Raw genomic sequence first — 19996 nt, forward strand, 5'->3', positions numbered from 1 at the left:
AAAGTGAATTTAACATTTAAAAATAGAAAAACACATGTTTTATGCTGTCAAAAGGTAAACAATGTCAAATAACAAAAAATAAAATTTTCCAAAAAGATGTCTTCAAATGATGTTTAATGTTTAACAGAAAATTAATGTTTTCTGCAGTTTATTTTTTTTAAAATATTGTATTCATTTGTGAATAAATGATAAAATCATATTTATCAGGTACAAATAAGTCTCATTGCAAATTAAAAAAGTTATTTAACAGAAATGAATTATATAGGATTGTACAAGAGAAGGTGATTATTTATGCATCAGATGATAAAAATAAACTTTACTTGATTGTTAGGTAGCATAATATTATTATAAGGCTTATAGCTGATTTATTACTATGTACTATTCAAAATTAGGTTGCAGAAAATCACTAAGTTCGAAAATAAATTGAAAAACAATGTATTTATGCAGCTACAATAATATTATGCAATACTACAATGTTACAGACTAATGCAAAAAAACATATGATGACCTAAATTTTTATTTTTATTGGCTAGCTGTCAAAATGTAAAATGTACAGAGTTCTACATAGAAAATCATAAAACTGTATTAACCTTTTATTAAAACCAGCATTGTATTATTGATCTAAAATACAATAATATTTATTATTAACTATCCAACTACAAATATTGTAAAGAAAAGCTACGTTAAACAACTTTATGCCAAGTTTGTAAGATTGGAAATAAGCATACAGCTTTAAGTACAAACGTAATTATGTTTATATATACACTGATACAGAATCCTATAGAAAGGCTATCCAAACAGACTACATATAATAATATAGAATTATACTTTAAGTTTGTCTGTTAGTTTGTGGTCTTTGGTACTGCAAACCTGTTCTAAGGATTCTGTATATGTAATTTTGTTTCTTATATTGTATGCTGTATGACTGTATATATTAATAAGTTGTATGGATTGGTGAGCGATTATGCAGTTTTCATACAATCTGTATTTAGTTTAATATCTCTGCTGAAACTCGTGGTGCCATCTGTTGAAATCTATGTGGAATACGACCAGCGAGCCGTTTCCTAAGCCGGCCAGGAGGTATCTGAAAAAAAAAATTATGTTTCAATAGATGCTGGATTTATTGGAGATGTGCATTATATGATGCGAAAATATTTAAAACCTCCATTACTACATGTGTGTGTGTGCTTTTAAAGAAAAATGTGTGTATGTGACAACAATACTGTAAAAGCGCGAACTCAATGTCCTTCACATTTTTTTTAAGTCATCTTGAAGAACGGGAGCAACAATAGTAAATTATTAAATATATATGACTAATCCATGACTGTCCATTGAGGTATATAGATAGAGCTAGCTTTGGCATTCGAAGTATGGGCCACGCATATCGGATCATTGTCCGATGTGAGATATCACGGGCATCAGTCGGTTACAAGCGCTCGCCCGGGCACAGGTCTACTAAAATGCCGACATGCACGCTGAAATATTGTACAAGTCGAACTGGAAAATATAGGGAAAGCAACGGTAACCTTTGATCAGTAAGTAGGGTTTTACCATAATCAGTAATCGTGTAAATTGTCTTATTAACGTTAAAAACTCGTGGAAGATTTTCGTGGCAGCGTGCCGCCGCCGGTCACCTTCGACTCGTCCGTTGAGTTTGTTCGCATTCAGAAATATTCGGGCGAGAATGACAGCCGCCACACCCCCCTTCCTACTTCCCACAAGGGAACAATATTTTAATCTGATATTGCAAGGAATGTAAACTCTATTTATATATAGCTCAATGTGACTGTCTGGCAAAGTTAAGAGAAAGTATATCAGTATTTATGACTATAAGCTTCTTGTAGTCTAGTTTTTTTTATAAGTACATATTTTAAATTAACAGTAAAACAATAATTAAAAGTTAATCAAGTATTTCTGTAGAATTGTTAGGTTAGGATGACACTGTAAATCTATCAGTTCAGAGGCCTTCCTGTAAATTTGTTTGGTTAGGTTAAGTCCCGTTTGTCCTGTCATAGCATTTTTAGGTGAAATGTATTCCAAAAAGAAATGACGCTTACTTCTGATCATGCGACAAAGCAAGCGATCTGACGGGGGCATCGCAGGCGGGGTACGCGTAGAGCAATGCGAGGGTGAAGGCCCTCCACACCTCCACTATTCCGTTCTCTCCGCCGCTGACCAGGTATTCCCCATCCCGGGAAAGTAGCAGACACTGGAACAAACAAAATAACATTCATTATTGTGTCAGACTAAAGCCGTACCAATACTTATGTACCTACAGCTGGAAGTCCCATCTCTACTCAACGGTAAGTGGGGCAAGCATTTTTCCATGATTTCATTAAAATTAAATTGTCCTTATTGCAATAATCTTGCAATGAAAACTTACTAATTTCGGTTGTTTGTGATATGAAATATTCCTGCGTGAAATTATTCATGTAAACATAAATTTACAAAATTAGAACTGATTGTGGGAACAATTCAGACAACTGATAAAGTAGGTACCAAATTTATTGACAGATGATATTAGTTTACTAACAATGTTCATTCGTAAGATAAATTTGTAACTAATTTTCTAATTTGGCAACAAAAAAATATAATTATAATATTATAACCACTCAAGTGATAGAGAGATTTCGGCGTGTTCGATTTTCGGATTTAGCCGCGCTCATTACAAAAATCATACCTCGAAATATTAATAAGGAAACACACAAACTGCTTACTAGTTAAGTTAGTAACTGGTTAAGCTAATGAATCCACCTAGACTTCACTGGATGGGCCTGTGCTAGTATTGACATATTATGATCAATAACCTAAGAATAAACTACTCTCATGTAACGGATTCTGAATTGTTTGAATGTGGACGAATACAAACTGTATTGAAGAATGCCCCGAGGCACATCAAGTGACTTCTGATGTCGTCGACTGGATGAATAACCTCAGAATTCTACCTTGACCTCCACAAACTCTCCTCCTCCATAAGAAGAAGAAGAACATAAGAACCGTATATTATTTTATTTATCATTTTTCCTTCCCACAACTTTAAAGTAACATGTATCCAAAATATTTTAGAAAGTGCAACTTACATGGAAGGTGTCATTATGCGTGTCATGTCGCAGGCGCTTGCCGTTGAGGGTGAAGGCGGCCAGATGGTGGTTCTGGTAGGCGGCTACGACGAGCCCCTCCCGTGACAGGGCCAGCTGTTGCGGCCAGCCCGCCCCCAGCGGGGCCTCCAGGGATCTCAGCAGCTCCCCGAACGTAGTGTGAATCAGGACCGGGCCGTCTGGAAAATAAAATAGTGGTTAAGTGTCGTTTTTATAGTGTTTTTTCTTTTAGGGTACGAGTAACCTGACAATATTTGAATTCCTCACACTCTAGACTGCAAGCAAAAGATGTGCAGATACACGTCTCTTGCCATGCGCAGAAAGGATGTGATTTATTAGTAGTTCGCTAGCGTTCCGGACCCCGCTTGATTCTGGATGACGCTATGGAACAGTCTTTGTTTTTGATCACACTATACCATCATAATCATCAGAAAATGTTGCTTGAACAATCGTGGTGCACTTAGCTAGGCAGATGATTTAACCCACAACCCCTGGGTAGCAACCTGATTCATTGGACTGCTCAACAAAACAACCCATCCTTTGCAATGTTGATATTTTTAAGAAAGAGAAACAGTGATGGCACACAGAAAATATGGACTGGTGAATTTAAGACAACTGCCAGCTTCAGAAAGGTGAGAGCCACCAAAAATAAGCGAAACATGCTTTATTTCATGTGGGTCTATGTCCAAAGCTAGATTCCAGAAAGCTTATTGATAAGAAGTAAAAGTAAGTGATGATGGTAACTTACTAGTGCTAGCACTCAGGACCAGGCCAAGCTCAGCGGACACCAGCACGGCTGTTATGGTGTTGTCGTGGCCAGTCAGTGTCACTCGAGGAATAGGCGTGTCTCCCTCGCCTACTATTCCCTGGTGGCGGGCAGACCTGGCGGGGGGAGGGTTAACATTCATTATAAATCATAACCACACCTCTTATACATTCAAATTACAAGAAAATCACACATCATGTGATTACTCACAAAACCACTCTTTTATACACATTTATTATATACCATTAACCAATGATCAAGACAGTTCATAAAGCAATCCCAAGATTGATTGATTCAAAAGCAATCACAATTGCACACATGTTAAGGTGATGCAATGCAAAATCACATGTTTTGGTTTGAAAATTTGATTATTTAGAAATATTATAGATGCTATATGAGGTTCAATGCCAACTCTGCCATTTTCTGGCGTTCAAATGTTTGGAGAAACTCCATTATTCAATTATGCATGTGCGTCAATATAACATTCACTGCTCAGTGTTCATCCCGCAACTTGCGTTACTTGTTGTTTTTATGCTAGCCTTGCGCTTGAATGAATTAAAAATTGTTGTCTCCTTGCAGATTTTTATTACCTATTCTAGTTTTAAAGTTAAAGCATGTTGAATATGGATGACAGAGTTTTCCAAGCCTTCACTGTCAAAGACTGGCAGTGAATCTGATAATTAAATATTGCAAGTTGAACACATCTTGGCATTTGCTAAAAAACAAGCATTTTTATTCTTTTTATAAAGACTAGAAAAAATATCAGGCACACCAAAAATTCTTTGAAGTGCAAAATCTCCTATTTACGAAACCTCTTTGGGATATGGTTTTATTGAACAATGTGGCGACTTGAAGTTATAGATTATGATCTGAAAATATTTTAATGTTTGTCCTGAACCACACAAAATGTTGGTGTTAAGCGATAATTTCAAGCACATCGCCATCTGCATAATGAGTGCGTGATTTCAAATGTTACAGGATGAGGAGGATCGCCTTACAGGCTTACCTTGTATTTAGAATGTGCTTTTGAAATACCCACTGATGTAAAGTACTTACCAATGCCACAGAAGCACGGTGCAGTCGGCAGATCCTGAGGCGATGTAACAATCCGAGGTAATGTTACACTCCGAGCGGGAGACACAGGTCACCACCCCGTAGTGGCCAAACACTATCTGGACTATCTTGGCTGGCAAGGAAAAATAAAACAAAGTGTTCAATTAAATACATACACATATTACTTAGGTACATAGTTTTACGTTTGATGATAGACAACTGATGATTGATCAACAAAAGTTGAGAAACAGCAAGTAAAATTGAAAAAGTTTTCCACTGAATTATAATCAAAAGGACCAAAGATTTTATATTCTAACTAGTGCAGATCCGTGAAAACTGAAGCGATATTGTATTTGAAAAAAGACAATTAAAATAATTTTCTGATAAAATATTTTATTTTAGGTAGGTATCTACTTTATCGCTTGTCTGAATTATTCTACGCACAAGCAGTTCGAATTTGAAAATGATACTAAAATTCAAAGCAAATTGAGATCATTGAATGTGAGTAATGCACGTTAAAGACAACCGAAATTAGTATGATTGATGAACATAATTCTATGAATTTTATTTCTTTAAAATCAAACAGAATTGGATTTATAGATCAAAAGGACAATATGTTGCATTTATCAATATTTAGCTCCGATCAGTTAATTTTACACCAATTATTAAATGATTCAGTAATTTTTATTTATTCCCTTACTAATTTTTAACTCATCCTGAGAATTACCCAATTACGGAGGATATATAAAAGGATACATAAAGGTCTGTATAGTACACACTCTCTACTCTCTCCTAACGGAAGCGGTATGCCATCAAAATGATTTTGCAGGCTGTAAGTTTTGAAGTTAGGGACATGAAAAATAAATTATATGGTTACCGGTCTCCGTGGAGAAGACTCGGAAACTGTTATCCCAGAAGCCGCAGGCAATGAGGAAGCGAGAGTCCACAGTGGTTACGAAGCAGTTCCCACGGGTCTTCAAGCGCTGGCTGAAGTTGTCGCCGAGGTGGCGTCTTTGCAGCGCGTTGGCTCCCCCTTGGGCTGGGAAAAATATATAAATACGTTTATTATACAGTAACAAGCATATAAATGGGTTCAGCCTTAAAAATCACTTTATGTATTTGCAATATATCATCAGTATTCTTCAAAAAACTATTAACTCAAATTTTGAGAACATCATAACTAAAGACTTGGAAGTGAAGGATAAATCTGGATTATAGCAATCAAATAAAATACATTGAAATCTAAAATTGCAGTCGGTATTTGTAAGGAAAATTAAAAACAAAGGTGCTTTCAATACAAACAAATAATAAAAAATAAACAATTTTAAACAAATGGACTTGCGTGATAAATTGATTGAAGTGTTTTTGAAAAATACTGACGATATCAGATGTCGTCATGGTAACCTTTTCACTTCATTTCGTAAAGAAACATCTTTTAAAAAAGGATTTGTGACAAATTTAGCACGAATTTTACAAAATATATTACTTAAGATTTTTTCTCGGGCATTTTCTTTTATTTTGTCAAATAATTTTTCCACCCACGGTTCATCGGTTTATTGATTTTTAAGATTTATCAAATAATTTATAATTCAATGCATTACTAATTATCACAGCATGTCCGGAAGAGCGGAAAAATGGTATGGCCAATAACAAAAAGATAACTCCAGATGAAAATTAATTGCTTAAAATATTCAGTTTGCAGAATCTTGCCGAAAGTACGTGAAAATAATGAATAAAGCATAGTAATTGAATATTTTTACATTTACTCAGATCCTGGTATTTAAACTCCATGGAATAATATAATATGAATAAATAATCACCGATGACAGGGTCCATCGCAATAGGTGGCTGCGCCGCGTGATGCCCTTGGGTATCGTAGGGGGCGGGTGGGGCCCCCTGTCCCCCTTGTCCGGCGCCTCCGCAGCCCCCTCGCCAGCGATGAACGCAGTACTGGTGGCCCGCGCTCACCGTCACCACGCCGGGGCTGGCCAGCTGCGGATACGTGTTGGCACTCACGTGGCATATGGCGCTGTTGGACGGCAGCTTCATGGTCATGCAGACGTCGTCAGGCGCTGCCGCAAACATCATGGGGCTCTGTAATAAGGGAAATTGGAGGAGTTAATACATGGTAATATGAGCATGTGAAAACCTTAGATTTAACAGCATTAACCTTATCTATGCGGCTTTCACACATGTGATCCATCAGTGCCTATACCTTATATGCGAATGATGCATATGTCCGTGAGGGAGACTCTTTGAGCTCTCCAGCTGGAGTCTCGACCTGTCAACTTGCACCGCAGTGGGAGGTATGGATTAATACGTCTGACAATCTGACCATACATACGTTTAAAAACTCAATTCTTTCGAGAAAGGCATACAAATACAATATTGTACCGATGATTCAATCCAATATTGTTGTTTCGATAGCTCTTGGAAATAACCGGATATATTTCCGGCCGCGAGTTTCTTCCTAAAATATTGTATAGGGAAAGGGGTACAAAAGGGATCTATAAGAGGATGCCACCAGAATATTGAAAGTCCTACCTTGGTCCTGGTATCCTCAATGTTCCTCTTTTGGCCAGCACTTAAAGAACTCAAACTTACAGAGGCGGTGTAAAAACTGTACTGGTGAACCTTTCATCTCCTGGTGACAGGGTTAAAAGGACTGGAAGGTAGGAAATAATTGTTGAAAATATCCATCGGTATATAGACCCGAACAATTGTATTTGTATGCCTTTCTTGAAAGAATTGAGTTTTTTTACAGACAAAAGTATTTATTACGGGCACAAACAAATAATTTGTCTTAATATTGTAAAGCAATACCTTGTAAAAAAAGGTATTCTAATAAAATAAATGAATTAGCGTAGAATATAAAGAGTGTCACGTTTCCTTTCAATCAATTTTTTTCTGATTATTGTTTTTGGTCAAAATGTAAAGTATAGTTTTGGCTTACCAAGTGCATAGCGGAGCTCCGGGGTGGATGTGGCTCCATCAGCAGCTGTGAGGGTGTCTGCCCAAAGCTGCGGATCTGGTCCTCCACAGCCTCGCGGGTGACGGGGTCGGCGATATTTTCCAGGTCAGCACTACCCTCATACGTCAGATAGTAGAACACGTTGGTGGAGCGCACCGCCTCGGGACCTAATACAGATTGTGATTAATTTTATTTTATGATGGATAGGGTTTTATTGAAGGATTAACATATGTAAAAAAATAATAAAATTGGGTTATTATTATTTACTAGCGCAGACCTATGTAAAATCAGGGGATATTATAATAGTCGGATTGATAATTACGTATTAGCTAAGCACAGACCCTTGAAAAATCACAAAATATGACTTTGTCAAGATTAACCCTAAGAAATTCAAAAATAAATACATATTTCAAATATAGAATTAAAATAATATTCTGGTAAAAAATATTATAATATATTATAAGTAGGTAACTACTTACTGATTGTGTAAAGAATTCAGAGAAGCGATAAAGTAGTTATTATATTATAAGTAGGTAACTAATTTATCGCTTGTCGGAATTCTTTACACAAGCATTTCCAATTAATTTGAAAATATACCGGAGTTAATTGAACCAAAGTTCCAATTAAAGACAGGCCCTCAAACAAATTTAGTATTTTTAATTAGTAAAAAAATGAGTTACCTCTCTGCTTATACCCGAAGATGAGATCGATCCACTGATGCAGCTGGCAGCTGACGAACTCCGATTCCAGCGCCATGCGGTGCAGCCGGATAAACTCCTCCGGCGATGAGGCCCACGGGGGCAACTGGACGTCTCCCGTCGAGGAGCCCCCGAGTCTCAAGTTGGAGCCGTTCACCAAGACTTCCGGGAGGAAGAATAGCTCGGGGATTAATTCCTGGAAGAAAGAACAAAGTTAGCAAATAATTAATAATTCAAAGAAAAATAATTGAAAGGATGAAGAATAATTAGTTAAAACCTAATACAATGCCATAAATTTGACATATTGAGCATTTTCTAGATTTTTTTTTAGATACATATGTATAGAAATAGTTTTACCTTGACATCAGAAGTATCCCTCTGGCAATTCTTCCATGAGAGTGCGATGGAGGAGAAGAGTCTGTTGGGGTGGTCGAACTTTCCTCCTTGCAGGGCTAGGAACATGGTGGTCATCGGTTCCTGAAAACATTGTCCTCGTTTTTGTTACAAAATTGGGGCAAGCACTACTCGATATTTGAATTTGAAAGTGTTTAATATAACAACCATTTATGTACAGTGGAATCATTTTAAAGAGATTCTTGCGAGAGACTGCAGATTTGTGTCAAAGGTGTTTAACTTAGTCTACTAGTTCCATTCTCTCTTTGATATATGGCGCGGTAGGTTCGGCGCAGTGAGAAATGGACTCGCGACAACTCGCATGCTAGTCGGCTGTCCGTTGATAAATTTTAATATTTTATAAATACTGCATATATTAATTGCTTTTATTTTTAAAGATTTCATTCATTTTGGTGTAGACACAGCACCGGCCATTTTTATCTTTTATTAGATTTCGAGAATGCCTGGTGGTAGACTGACCCCACCGTCCCCCTATGTAGAACAGCCACTGACTGCTAGCTTCCGTGGACATTTTATATTTAATTCAATAAAAACTTTATTATTATTTTAAAAACAATTCCATATTAACGACTTTTTAAATAACATATTATGAAACATAAATATAAATTTGATAAAGCCGAAGTATAAGTATAAAATAACTAGAGCTTCTAATGATACTTACAATACTAGCAGCATTAAGGCTTGCTGTTTGAAATCAATCTCACTGATGCTAAATATTTCCATATCCAAATTCATTCTCTTTAACAGCAAGATTGCCCTCGCCAGGCTGAAGTTAGTACTGCAGGTTGGAAGATAAAACAGTCTATGCTGTCGGTGATGGAGATAACCATCGGGAACATAGAAATGAATGCTCTCCAAGATAGCCAATTTATGAAACCATCCACTAATCAGTTTGAAGAAATGGGCATATCCCTTCTGACCCGAAGATGGTTCATTCCGAGTATACCCAAGAGATCTTCAGTAGGATAGTAGAATCACAGGTAGTAGCCGTACTCCCTCGGGTAGAGTAATCTCAGAAATTCTGTATTTGCGCCATTTATTCCTTAATTAATGAAGTTTTCTGCATTTATTCTGCTTTCAATATCCTTTTCAGTCCTTCTATCTTTTGTAAAAATAATTATATAAACAAATATGCCACGAGGAATATTATATATTTTGTATGCATAACTGAAGTCAATATCTCTGATTAAGGCGATGCCATACGTAGTAATGCAAAATCATGTGTTTTTGGTTTGAAAATTTGGTCGCCTAGAAATGTTTCAGATGCTTTAATTAAATACTGTGAGTAGAATACATCTTGGCCTTTGAAATAATCGAGTATTTTTTAGATAAGTCTTTTTATAAGTCTAGAAAAAAATAATGTAAAGGCCTATGAAAACTGCTTTAAAGTTGAAAATCTCCTACTTACGAACCCGTTATCGGTTATGATTTTATTGTACAATGTGGCAAATTAACTTATTTATAAAATGATCGAAAAAAAATTAAATATTTATGCCTGAACATCCACAAAATAAAAGGCACTTTTTGACCATGTTTTTTTCTTGCATAAATCAAAACAGGCGGATGGTGTTAAGCGGGAATTTAAACCTTATCGCCATCTACATAAGGGTTGTTATTGATAGCGGCTCAATTTAAAATATTACACGACGTAGTGCATCGCCTTAACATATTTTGGCCTACGGCAGTAATGTAGTCTGGTAAAAAGATTTAAATTATTATACAATAAGGATTGGAAGGGACTTACGATCCTAATAAGCCAGTTGAGCACAAAGGCCCCGGTGGAGTAGTGGGTTCCGTAATGGAAGGGCGGTATGGAGTCGTGCTCCCACGTGTTGTAGCGCTCCTCGAAGTAGGCCCGTCTGCTGGGATTCAGGGCTCCAATAGGCTGCAAAAGGAACACAAGTACAATTAATAATATGCTCTATTATCTAATTAATCCATACCCCGCTTAATCATCTTTCATCTCAGACATCCACAGTGCGCAACTTGATTTTGACATTTTTTATTACGAAACCTTGAATTTTTTTATTACAATAACATAAACGTGTAAGCTATGAACACATCCATTATGTTTTTCTGTATCATAATTTATGATACAGAAAAAACATAAAATTAAATAAACATAACCAAAGCAAAGATTTAGGTTTAGGTACTTATCGACTAAATGGCGGGAGATCGGCACCACTGAGAATTGGGGACGTTTTTTTTAACATATCCAGATGAAGTAAAGATATTTCTTCTTGAATATATTGGCAGATGTCAATAAAGTAAAGAATGAACCATATTTAAAACCCGAGTTGAGTACCATTTGACATTTACATTCTGTGAAATTTTGATTTGAATCTTGGGTGCCGCTCGATCAATCACGTATCTGTGAGCCGCGCCGTAGACTCGACTCCACAAATCATATAAGTGTGCAACAGTCACGGTTAAAAGGTAAACTTTGTGAATTCAACATTGTGCAAGGAGCTGATTTAGAGTTCTGGTATTATAAAAGTCTGCGAATAAATATTTTTTTTGGTACTATTGCTATCATTTGGGTTATGTTGTGAGGATGAAAGGTTTTGGAAACGGGTAGAAGATGGGGACAGGAAGATTGTGAAGTACCTGGCTATTCAGATCTGATCACCAAACACTTCTAAAGCCATTACAAACAATATTTAGATTCTGAATGATGGTCTTTCATCAGAGCGTTACTGAGAGTATCTTCCACTCTGGAAACAGCTCATGGTGGAAATTATATTGCAAACTAAAATATTGTGGATATAAAGAGAATTGTAGTGTTACAAAATAATTCTGTGTAAAAATCATTCTCAAATGAATAATTGATTTTTTTTTTCATAATTTTAGTAACTTTTTAAAGTAACAAAAAACTATGTAGGTAGGTACATAATATTTGTTTTCCATTATACTTTTCTTTGTGTGGATTAATGTTTAACTCTTATTAGGATAAGCTAAAAGGTCACCCCAGTAAACAATAAATCAAAAACCTTATAAAAAAGGATATATTATTGACTTACTGAAACCGGTAGCAACTAAATTGTATAGACATTATCTTTTTAATGTTTTGTTTCCGAACAATGGTAGGTGTAATGATTTTGTTACCTTTTCAAACTTATGGAATTAAACAAAAGTGTTCATTGTTCACATACCCTTAAAACATTTATTTTGTGATGTAATTTCTGTTTGGTATTGGTATAATGTTACAGCAGTGCAGACTGAACATGCAATTTTTTGTGTATGGGGTCAACAACATGTAAATTATTAAAATAATTATGTTATTATTTCTACATCCGCTGCTTACATGCAAAAACTCAGTAATAATATTATATAAGTACGTAATTTTTTCACACAACCTGTATAATATTATTATAGCTGACAAAAAAACATCATTTAGACAGCTTGACAGCACAAGAGCCCCAAATGAACTGAGCCAATGGGACTATGGCATCATCAATTGGAATAATATGATGTTGGTTGAAGGGGGTTGGGAGGTGAAGGAGATAGGGAAGAGAAAGGTTGGGAAGTACCTGGCTAGTATTTACCTTTGACAAGTCTCTGTAGTTTGAGGGTTGGCTCAGGTCAAGTTCCTCAGTTTCATAGTTGGTCAGAACCCATGGGAAGATGGGGTATTGGTTCAGGTCATTGTAAGTTCGTCCTGTTAACAATAAAACAATATGATTTGTAAGGAGGGAAGAAATTTTATAACACTATTCTTGTATTTGGCACAGGCCTAAAAATCAAGGGAAGGAAAACATTTTTAATATTTTGATGGTAGGTAGGTAGGTATTACCGATGGCAAAGAGCGTCATTACAGAAAGGCGTTTAATTAATACAAAAATTAGAAACTTGTCAGGCGGCAAAAAGACAAAGTTTTAATAACGATTTTAGGCTTCCTAAAACACACTTATCAGAAACACAAAACAATATTTATTATAAAGGTTTTAAAATGTTCAATGAACTCCCGGTAATTGTTAAGGAAGCTAAAAGTCTTGCAGTTTTTCGTGGATTATGTCTCAATGTTGTGAAATCTAAATTTTAGTATGTAAGAAGTAAATAATATTGTAGTAGTCAAAGAAAATAATATATTAGGTATAAGATGTAAACTCTTATAACTAAATAAAATATACATAAAAAAAAGTAACAAATTAAAAAGGTGGCCAAATAATATCACATGAGCAAACATTTTTTTAGCAATGGTGGACACAATATCCACATTAGGTAGTGAGAAAAAGAGAAACTAACAAACAAAACTTTTTTGCGTAAGTAACCCCAATATCATTACACTCGACTGTATAGTCAATCCAGGGTGGTGGTGATAACTTCGATCAAAAATTGGAACCGAAATATTATGACTTCATATGATTGTCTAACTATATCCACCAATGAAAAAAACGGAAAGTCTGGAATAAACTTTCAGAGTTTTTCATTGGTTACATTGGTTTTCATTGGTAGCTACATCAATGTGTATAGTATAATAAGTAAGCTCCGAATGAGAATTTTACTGTCTATATATTGGCGTATCTATGGTTCTTAGGACCAATTTTTATCATACAAAAAGCCAGAAAATATCGATCTAGTGATTATTTATGAGTCAATCGATCTGCAGTAGCGGTGTTAATGAGTTAATTAGAAACAAACAACAAAATATTAAGGAAAATAATTGTAGGCCACTTAGAAGCACAGAGATATACTACATCAATGTTTAGAAGGTATTTTCAAAATTTCTACCAGTATCTCTGTCTGCGATGTATTGAATCGAAGTTTTCCCTTTTCTTGAGTTGAATTACTTATAGGTCTTAATTCAATCGTATTACAAACGCAAAAGGGAATTCGGCATTCCTGCCGGTAGGACTGAAGTCCCAAACAATCGGGTAGAAGTTCCATCACCGTTCAGCTCAATTATGAATTGCGTCCATTAATGCCCGCGGTAATTTCCCGCGCTGTCACGCTAAGGGCGGTAAAAGGAAAAAAAATACAGTGTCGCAAGTAGGTACTTAAAATAAATGAATTGTTATAGTTATGCCGCCAGTACTTATTTTGAATTATTCTGCATGTAATATAAATGAAAGTAGGTACTTAATGGGGTTATTACAGTTCAAACGCGCCAATAAATTTTAGTATTATTCACAAAGCGTGAAAATATTTTATTCAATATTTTATTATTGATTTCTGATTTCTCTTTGTTAAATGCGTCTTTTACGAGAAAGATGGAGAGGTCTCATAAAAAAATCAAGAATTGTGATCCCTAGCGTAATGGAATTTGCACAGCTTTGTGACTGGTGAATCTACACCACATTTGGAGTCGATTTTGTAGTATACTTTTTTTTATTTGAGCTTTCGTTATCGAGTAAATCGAGTTTGAAGTTGATTTTTTTTTTTTTTTTTTTTTTTTTTTTTAATCAAATTCTTATAAATTATTACTGAAGATCAAAGTACCCAACTAATTAAAACTATTTGAAAGTAAAACAAATGAAGAAACTCGGATTTGAAGCATTATTTTGAAATCACCCTTCATTTAATCCGGTGTAATCATAAAATATTTCTGCTCTGCAGGGTTAAAACATCTGTTATTCAACCCTAAACACCAGAAAAAACTTTAACCCTAAATAGCCTAAAAATATTTTTTTTGGTTTTTTTTTTTTTTTAAAAAGGTTAAAATCAAAAAACTTTATGTTTTTTTTGGTTCCCCATGTGGTGTAGATTCTCCAGTTTCCCGCTTGTACTACGAGTTTCCGGACACCGTGTATAAAGAAGAGTGTCTTAGGCGGGTGGCGTGGATCGGAATTTTATACAAATCTACAGTTTCATTCCGAGATTGATGAAATTTTGCACGCTTGACCTTCTAAAAGAGGAAGGTATGATATTTCGAAAACCCACTCCGTCCCCCAATCCCACCGCTTAAAGCAGAATTTTGATAGTTCATAATGAAATTTTGCACACTTGACGATGAAAACAAGAAGAAAAATACTGTCTACATCTGATTTACAAAAACTAAAGCCCGGGCAACGCCGGGGACTTCAGCTAGTTGTTCAATAATAAAAAAGATTTCTAAAAAACTGACGATAGTTTGAAAAATTCGGGCAGTAACTATGTAGGTACTAGAAATATATAAAATTGTAATATATTATCTAAACCAAACTGAAACTTTTTATTACGTAGAAAAGTAATAAGAAATAAATATAAAATAAGAAGGTACCGCACTTTGAATGTTGGCAAACAATGCAAAATTCATATTTTGTGGTTTTGAAAGTTATTTTTTGTGATTGAATTACTCTAGGTACACTCATTGATTAGATAATACACAATAAAAATGCATTCCATGTAGATTTTAGTGGAAACCAATATCGCCATTGATTTAGTAGCTACCCTTGGCTCTAGCCCATTTATACCGCCACCCTCATTTGATCGAAATGAAAATATCATAATGATTACGAAAAACAAATGTATGTGTGCCAAATTTAAGCAAATACTAGTCAGACTTTCGGATCACAAATACTTAAAAATTTCCTACTACCACCACAGTAACCGGAAAATGTCACTTGTGTTGTGATGGAGGACTTAGCCAGTCACTAACAGACTAAACCTGGGTGGGACCCAAACGCGATGCAAGCTCAGCCACTGACCGTCCAGAATCGAAAAATCGTTTGGAATGGCATTAGCCGTGTCAAGTGACCAGATCTGAACAGCCAGATACTTCCCAACATTCTCTTCTCCATCTCCTTCCCCTCCCATAACACGTCAGTCTCGCAACATTCCCCAATCGGGATACCATAAGCGCATAGTCCCACTGGTTCCGTTTATTAGGGAGTAGTTGGGACTCTTATGCGATATTTACATAAAAAATAGATGAGATAACTATGCGAAGTAAATTTACATCCGTAATTCCGACATAAGTAATGCAAATTCCGAATTATGGATCTTCGATGATAAAAAGAATGGGTGGTAGACATGTTTCCTCTTATTTGAACGACAATTAAGTGTGCAAAATTTCAACAATAAGTGTCTTCTTCTGCTTTGAGGGGTGGGAAAAGAGTGAGGGGGTGGTTTTTCTAAATTTAATTCAGACAGTGACCTTCCACTTGTTTTGAAGCACAAATGTGCAAAATTTCATCAATCTCGGAATAAAACTAGATTTTTATAAAAGACAAATCCACAAACCCTCTTCTTTATTGAAGTTACTTGGCTGAAGTTACTGAAAATTAAATAATCAATAATTATTTACATTAACGTATTTTGTTATGTATTATTAAAATGTGCGGACTGTGAGTTGAGTTATTTTTGTATTGCAGTAGATCGACGCATTTGCGCATTATTACATGACATAATAAAGTAAATTGATCGTACATTCTAGATGAGATATCCAGATATGTAAATTAAGTTTGCGACTGTACCATTTAAGGATATGCTTTTCCGAAGAGAATAGTTTTAAAGTTCGCTCTGAATGTAGTGCAGATTGTATTGTGTGGAGGTAAAGAAGAAATCGCGTAGTCTATTTGTATTTTGTATTTCTCGGCCAAATTTCTCCGTGAAAACATCGTTTGGAAGTTGGAAGGAGAGGCAATGAAAACAAGTTCTGTTTTGTGATGGTGGAATCAGAAAACGTGCTTTCAAAAAAGAAATACAAACAAAATACACCGTTTGAAGGTAGGTGAACAAAAACATAACACTATTTTGTCCCATATTTATCCTTTTTAGAAAAATTTTCGCCGCAAAATTGTGTAAATCGGAAAAATATGTTTATGAATTTTGCTCGAAATTGGCGGGGTACTTTTTTATCGTTTAAAATTCGTATTTCAGTCTATAGAATATATGCAATATAAATAACACTTAAATCAATGTTTATATACATTTATTGGATAGTAAAAGCTTCATGACATGTCATCGAAACAGATTTATATGAACATTGTATTGAACATTATTTTTCCGTAGGTACTAATATAATTACGAATGAAATACGACAAATATGATTTAATAATTTTTTCGATAGTAAAGTTATTATTTTTAACGTCCTCCGTACGTGATGTGCAACAGTAAATGTAACTTCGCAAGTGGCAAAAAACAGTTCTATTCTTATTTTGGCATCTTGACAAAACAATTCACAATCACTGTAGTGCTAAATAAAATAGGTTACCCACGTCTTTGGTGAAAAAAAAAACTCTTGAGGAAATACATATTTTAAAAATAACACAAAGAGGTACACTTTAACTTCAAGTACCTACGTACTTTCATTGTTTTCGAACGGAAGAACACAGATTTAAATTTAATTTAAAATGGCGGACTGTTCCTTCGCTTTTCAGAAAAAATTAAAACTGGCGCCAAACACATGCTACAAAACACTTCAAAATCAAGTTATTCAAGTACCTAGGCACTTTAATTGTTTTGGAATGGAAGAGAACACAGATTCAAATTCAATTTCAATGGCAGACTCCTTCGTTATTCAGGAAAAATTGAAACTGGCGCCAAACACATGCGGCGCGCGACGGAAGTTCACGGTTTTCGGAACGCTTGGATTCGCGCCAAAAATACTGTCAGACGTCGTAGATGCAACATACGTCAAAAGTCATAATAATCTGTACGTAATTATGATTTTGTATTACTGAATGGAAGTGACGCGTTTCTGCAATGCAATACGTACTACTACTCTTCCCCAGGTACCGAAATAGATTCTAATGGAATTCGAAATGGAGAAGTAAACACAATGTTACAAATTATTATCAATTGGTGTTATTTAATGTTCAAATTAAGACGTAATTGTCGTAGAATTATGTCACTGACAAAAAATACAATAACTTCGCGTATAAAAAGATCGCTAAACGAATAATTGACATTGGTACAAAATATTTTAGACAATTTATTATACTTCCAGTGGCCTTTATCTTTAAAAAACACGCACTTGAAACATTATTGCATTGTGATTCAAATAAATTTATTTGAAATTTAAAATAACGTTGTTCTCCTAGAAAACGTTCTGATTGTCTCATGAAAGAATGTCTAGCGGCCTCATTCACGAACAAATTCCAACCATCTTTGATAAAAACGTACCAAATAGGTCGTCCCCTTTGTGATTCACAGTAATTTTGTCATATTTTTTATAAGAATATTTATTTTGGCCTTGACCTGAAAACGACACTTTAATACGAATTGAGGGGGTAGGTAATTAAGTTTATGAACCGTTTACCTAGTAATCTTAGGAATCTCAAGACATCTCTGGAAGATAATGTCACTTGACACTGTTCAGTGTTGCAATTATTCGGAATTCACCATCACACCAAGAGGTCGAATTCAATGAACCAAGTCAGTACCTACTCTAATCATTTGGGAAATGGCTCGAAGTTCTTTTTATGATTTTATTGCAGTTTCGAGGGCGTTACGTAATGACTTCTGCTAATAGTTCCGACAGATTGCATACAAAACAATGAAATTAATGATTATTGCTATCGGAACATATAAAAACCCTCCTCCTTGACTACTTGTGGTGCATTCATCATAAAAAGTGCCCACGACATGCATTTTCAAAGTTAATTGGCAATAAATTTATCAAATATTATTAGCTAGTATTTATTTTATTTAAACAGAGATAGGTACATTATATTGAACGTGAAACCGTAGTAAAAAAAACTTATTTTGATAATATTCGATCCTCAAGGTACCTACTTACACTATTGACGTATCAACCGCACTGTGATCATTTCCATGGTATTTATGGAGGTTATAAAGTGTCTCAAACATTGGATTCACTTGATCGTCATATGTCAAAACCATCTTAATTTGTCCCGGGGCACCTCCAACTTTTTTTACTAAATGGATTCCATATTTCCTTCTGCCTCGTGATATTTCACAATTGCAGGTGTCGTAGTCCCACTGGCTTCACGCAGTACGACTCTTACACGATACCCAATCATCAAAATTGTTGAACGTTCCTGCAATTTATTATTTGCTATCTTTGTTTGTACAGGGTGTTAAGGGACGTACTTAATTTACTTTAACCAGTGAATCAGTATAAAATGTAATTGAAATTTTGGTGTACGGTGAATTTGTTTTTTTTTTAAATTTTTACTACAAAACCTAACAACAATAAATCTTCTACATGTCACCAGTAGTCACTCAGCCGAGGAACCTAACCTAACCTAACCTAATCCCTTACTCCGACCCCAACTGTCCAATACCTACTGATTTTTATGTTTTAAGTTGGAAAACAAAAACATCAAAAAAGTCACAGGAGATCAAAATTTGATTTACATTTTTTTTACTCAAAATAATGTCAGTAACCACTGGTTAAATTAAGTTTAGTACATCCCTTATAACTCTATATATTTATTACTAGTTACAAAGTATTTATTACTTTAGTATTATTACCGAGGAAATATCTACCAGATGTACGAGAAGGAATAATTAGACGATTTATCTTAAATGCCCTCCACAATTTAAAATGTCACCTTTTTGACGTGAGCACGCGAGCATTTAAAAAGCCGTGTCCACAAAAAACTTACAAATCACATTACGCAGCGAACTATTCTTGTCACATTACAAAAAAATCACATCAACTCCTCTTTTGTAAAAGAAAAGACAAAAGAGAAAATAACCTTTCCGTAAAGTGTCTCAAAGCTTTCTCTAAAGTCTAAAGGGAGGATTATAGGTACCTTTAAAAAGCGCGGTAAAAAGCCGAAACGGCGCCAACTACCGGTAGAAAAAAACATTTTTGACAGAGGAGAATTAAATTTAAATGCGTAACGTTTCACGAGGAGTTTCAAATAAATAATGGAAGTTCACGACCTCAACGCGGGTAGGAACTCATTTGTACAACTTAAAAGATAGTTGCCGGTATTACAAGATAATAATTTGTGTTAAATACGACGCACTTCAAATGCCAGAGCCAAAATAATGTGTGGCCAAAATTTTATAGAGGTAACAAATTAAGAACATAGTTGTGTTGATATTTTAAGTTTTGGAGAACTTTAAATAGCAATTCCGTTTAAACAGCTACACTGTCACA

General features: G+C 35.1%; 2 protein-coding genes across 14 annotated transcripts in view; one reads left to right on the forward strand and one right to left on the reverse strand.

Annotated features, from left to right (window-relative positions):
- Positions 1-229: 229 nt before the first annotated feature.
- Positions 230-19996, reverse strand: part of rg (A kinase anchor protein rugose) — a 941488-nt gene continuing 921721 nt past the window's right edge. For all 13 annotated transcript variants that reach the window (XM_089644600.1, XM_089644594.1, XM_089644593.1 and 10 more), the window contains 12 exons: positions 12546-12658; positions 10745-10885; positions 8944-9063; positions 8569-8782; positions 7871-8055; positions 6738-7011; positions 5795-5956; positions 4921-5050; positions 3847-3980; positions 3081-3277; positions 2058-2209; positions 230-1084 (listed from right to left, as the gene is read on the reverse strand). In XM_089644600.1, the coding sequence (XP_089500726.1) occupies positions 994-1084; positions 2058-2209; positions 3081-3277; positions 3847-3980; positions 4921-5050; positions 5795-5956; positions 6738-7011; positions 7871-8055; positions 8569-8782; positions 8944-9063; positions 10745-10885; positions 12546-12658 (1913 nt within the window). In that variant the 3' untranslated portion in view covers positions 230-993. The remainder of the gene's footprint in view (positions 1085-2057; positions 2210-3080; positions 3278-3846; positions 3981-4920; positions 5051-5794; positions 5957-6737; positions 7012-7870; positions 8056-8568; positions 8783-8943; positions 9064-10744; positions 10886-12545; positions 12659-19996) is intronic.
- Positions 16519-19996, forward strand: part of LOC149413687 (facilitated trehalose transporter Tret1-like) — a 79600-nt gene continuing 76122 nt past the window's right edge. The window contains exon 1 of the mRNA XM_089644604.1: positions 16519-16647. The gene's annotated coding sequence lies outside the window, so the exon portion shown is untranslated. The remainder of the gene's footprint in view (positions 16648-19996) is intronic.

The sequence above is a fragment of the Hesperophylax consimilis genome, chromosome 21 (assembly GCF_061612785.1).
Source record: "Hesperophylax consimilis isolate HC1 chromosome 21, BYU_Hcon_1.0, whole genome shotgun sequence".
NCBI classification, from domain to species: domain Eukaryota; kingdom Metazoa; phylum Arthropoda; class Insecta; order Trichoptera; family Limnephilidae; genus Hesperophylax; species Hesperophylax consimilis.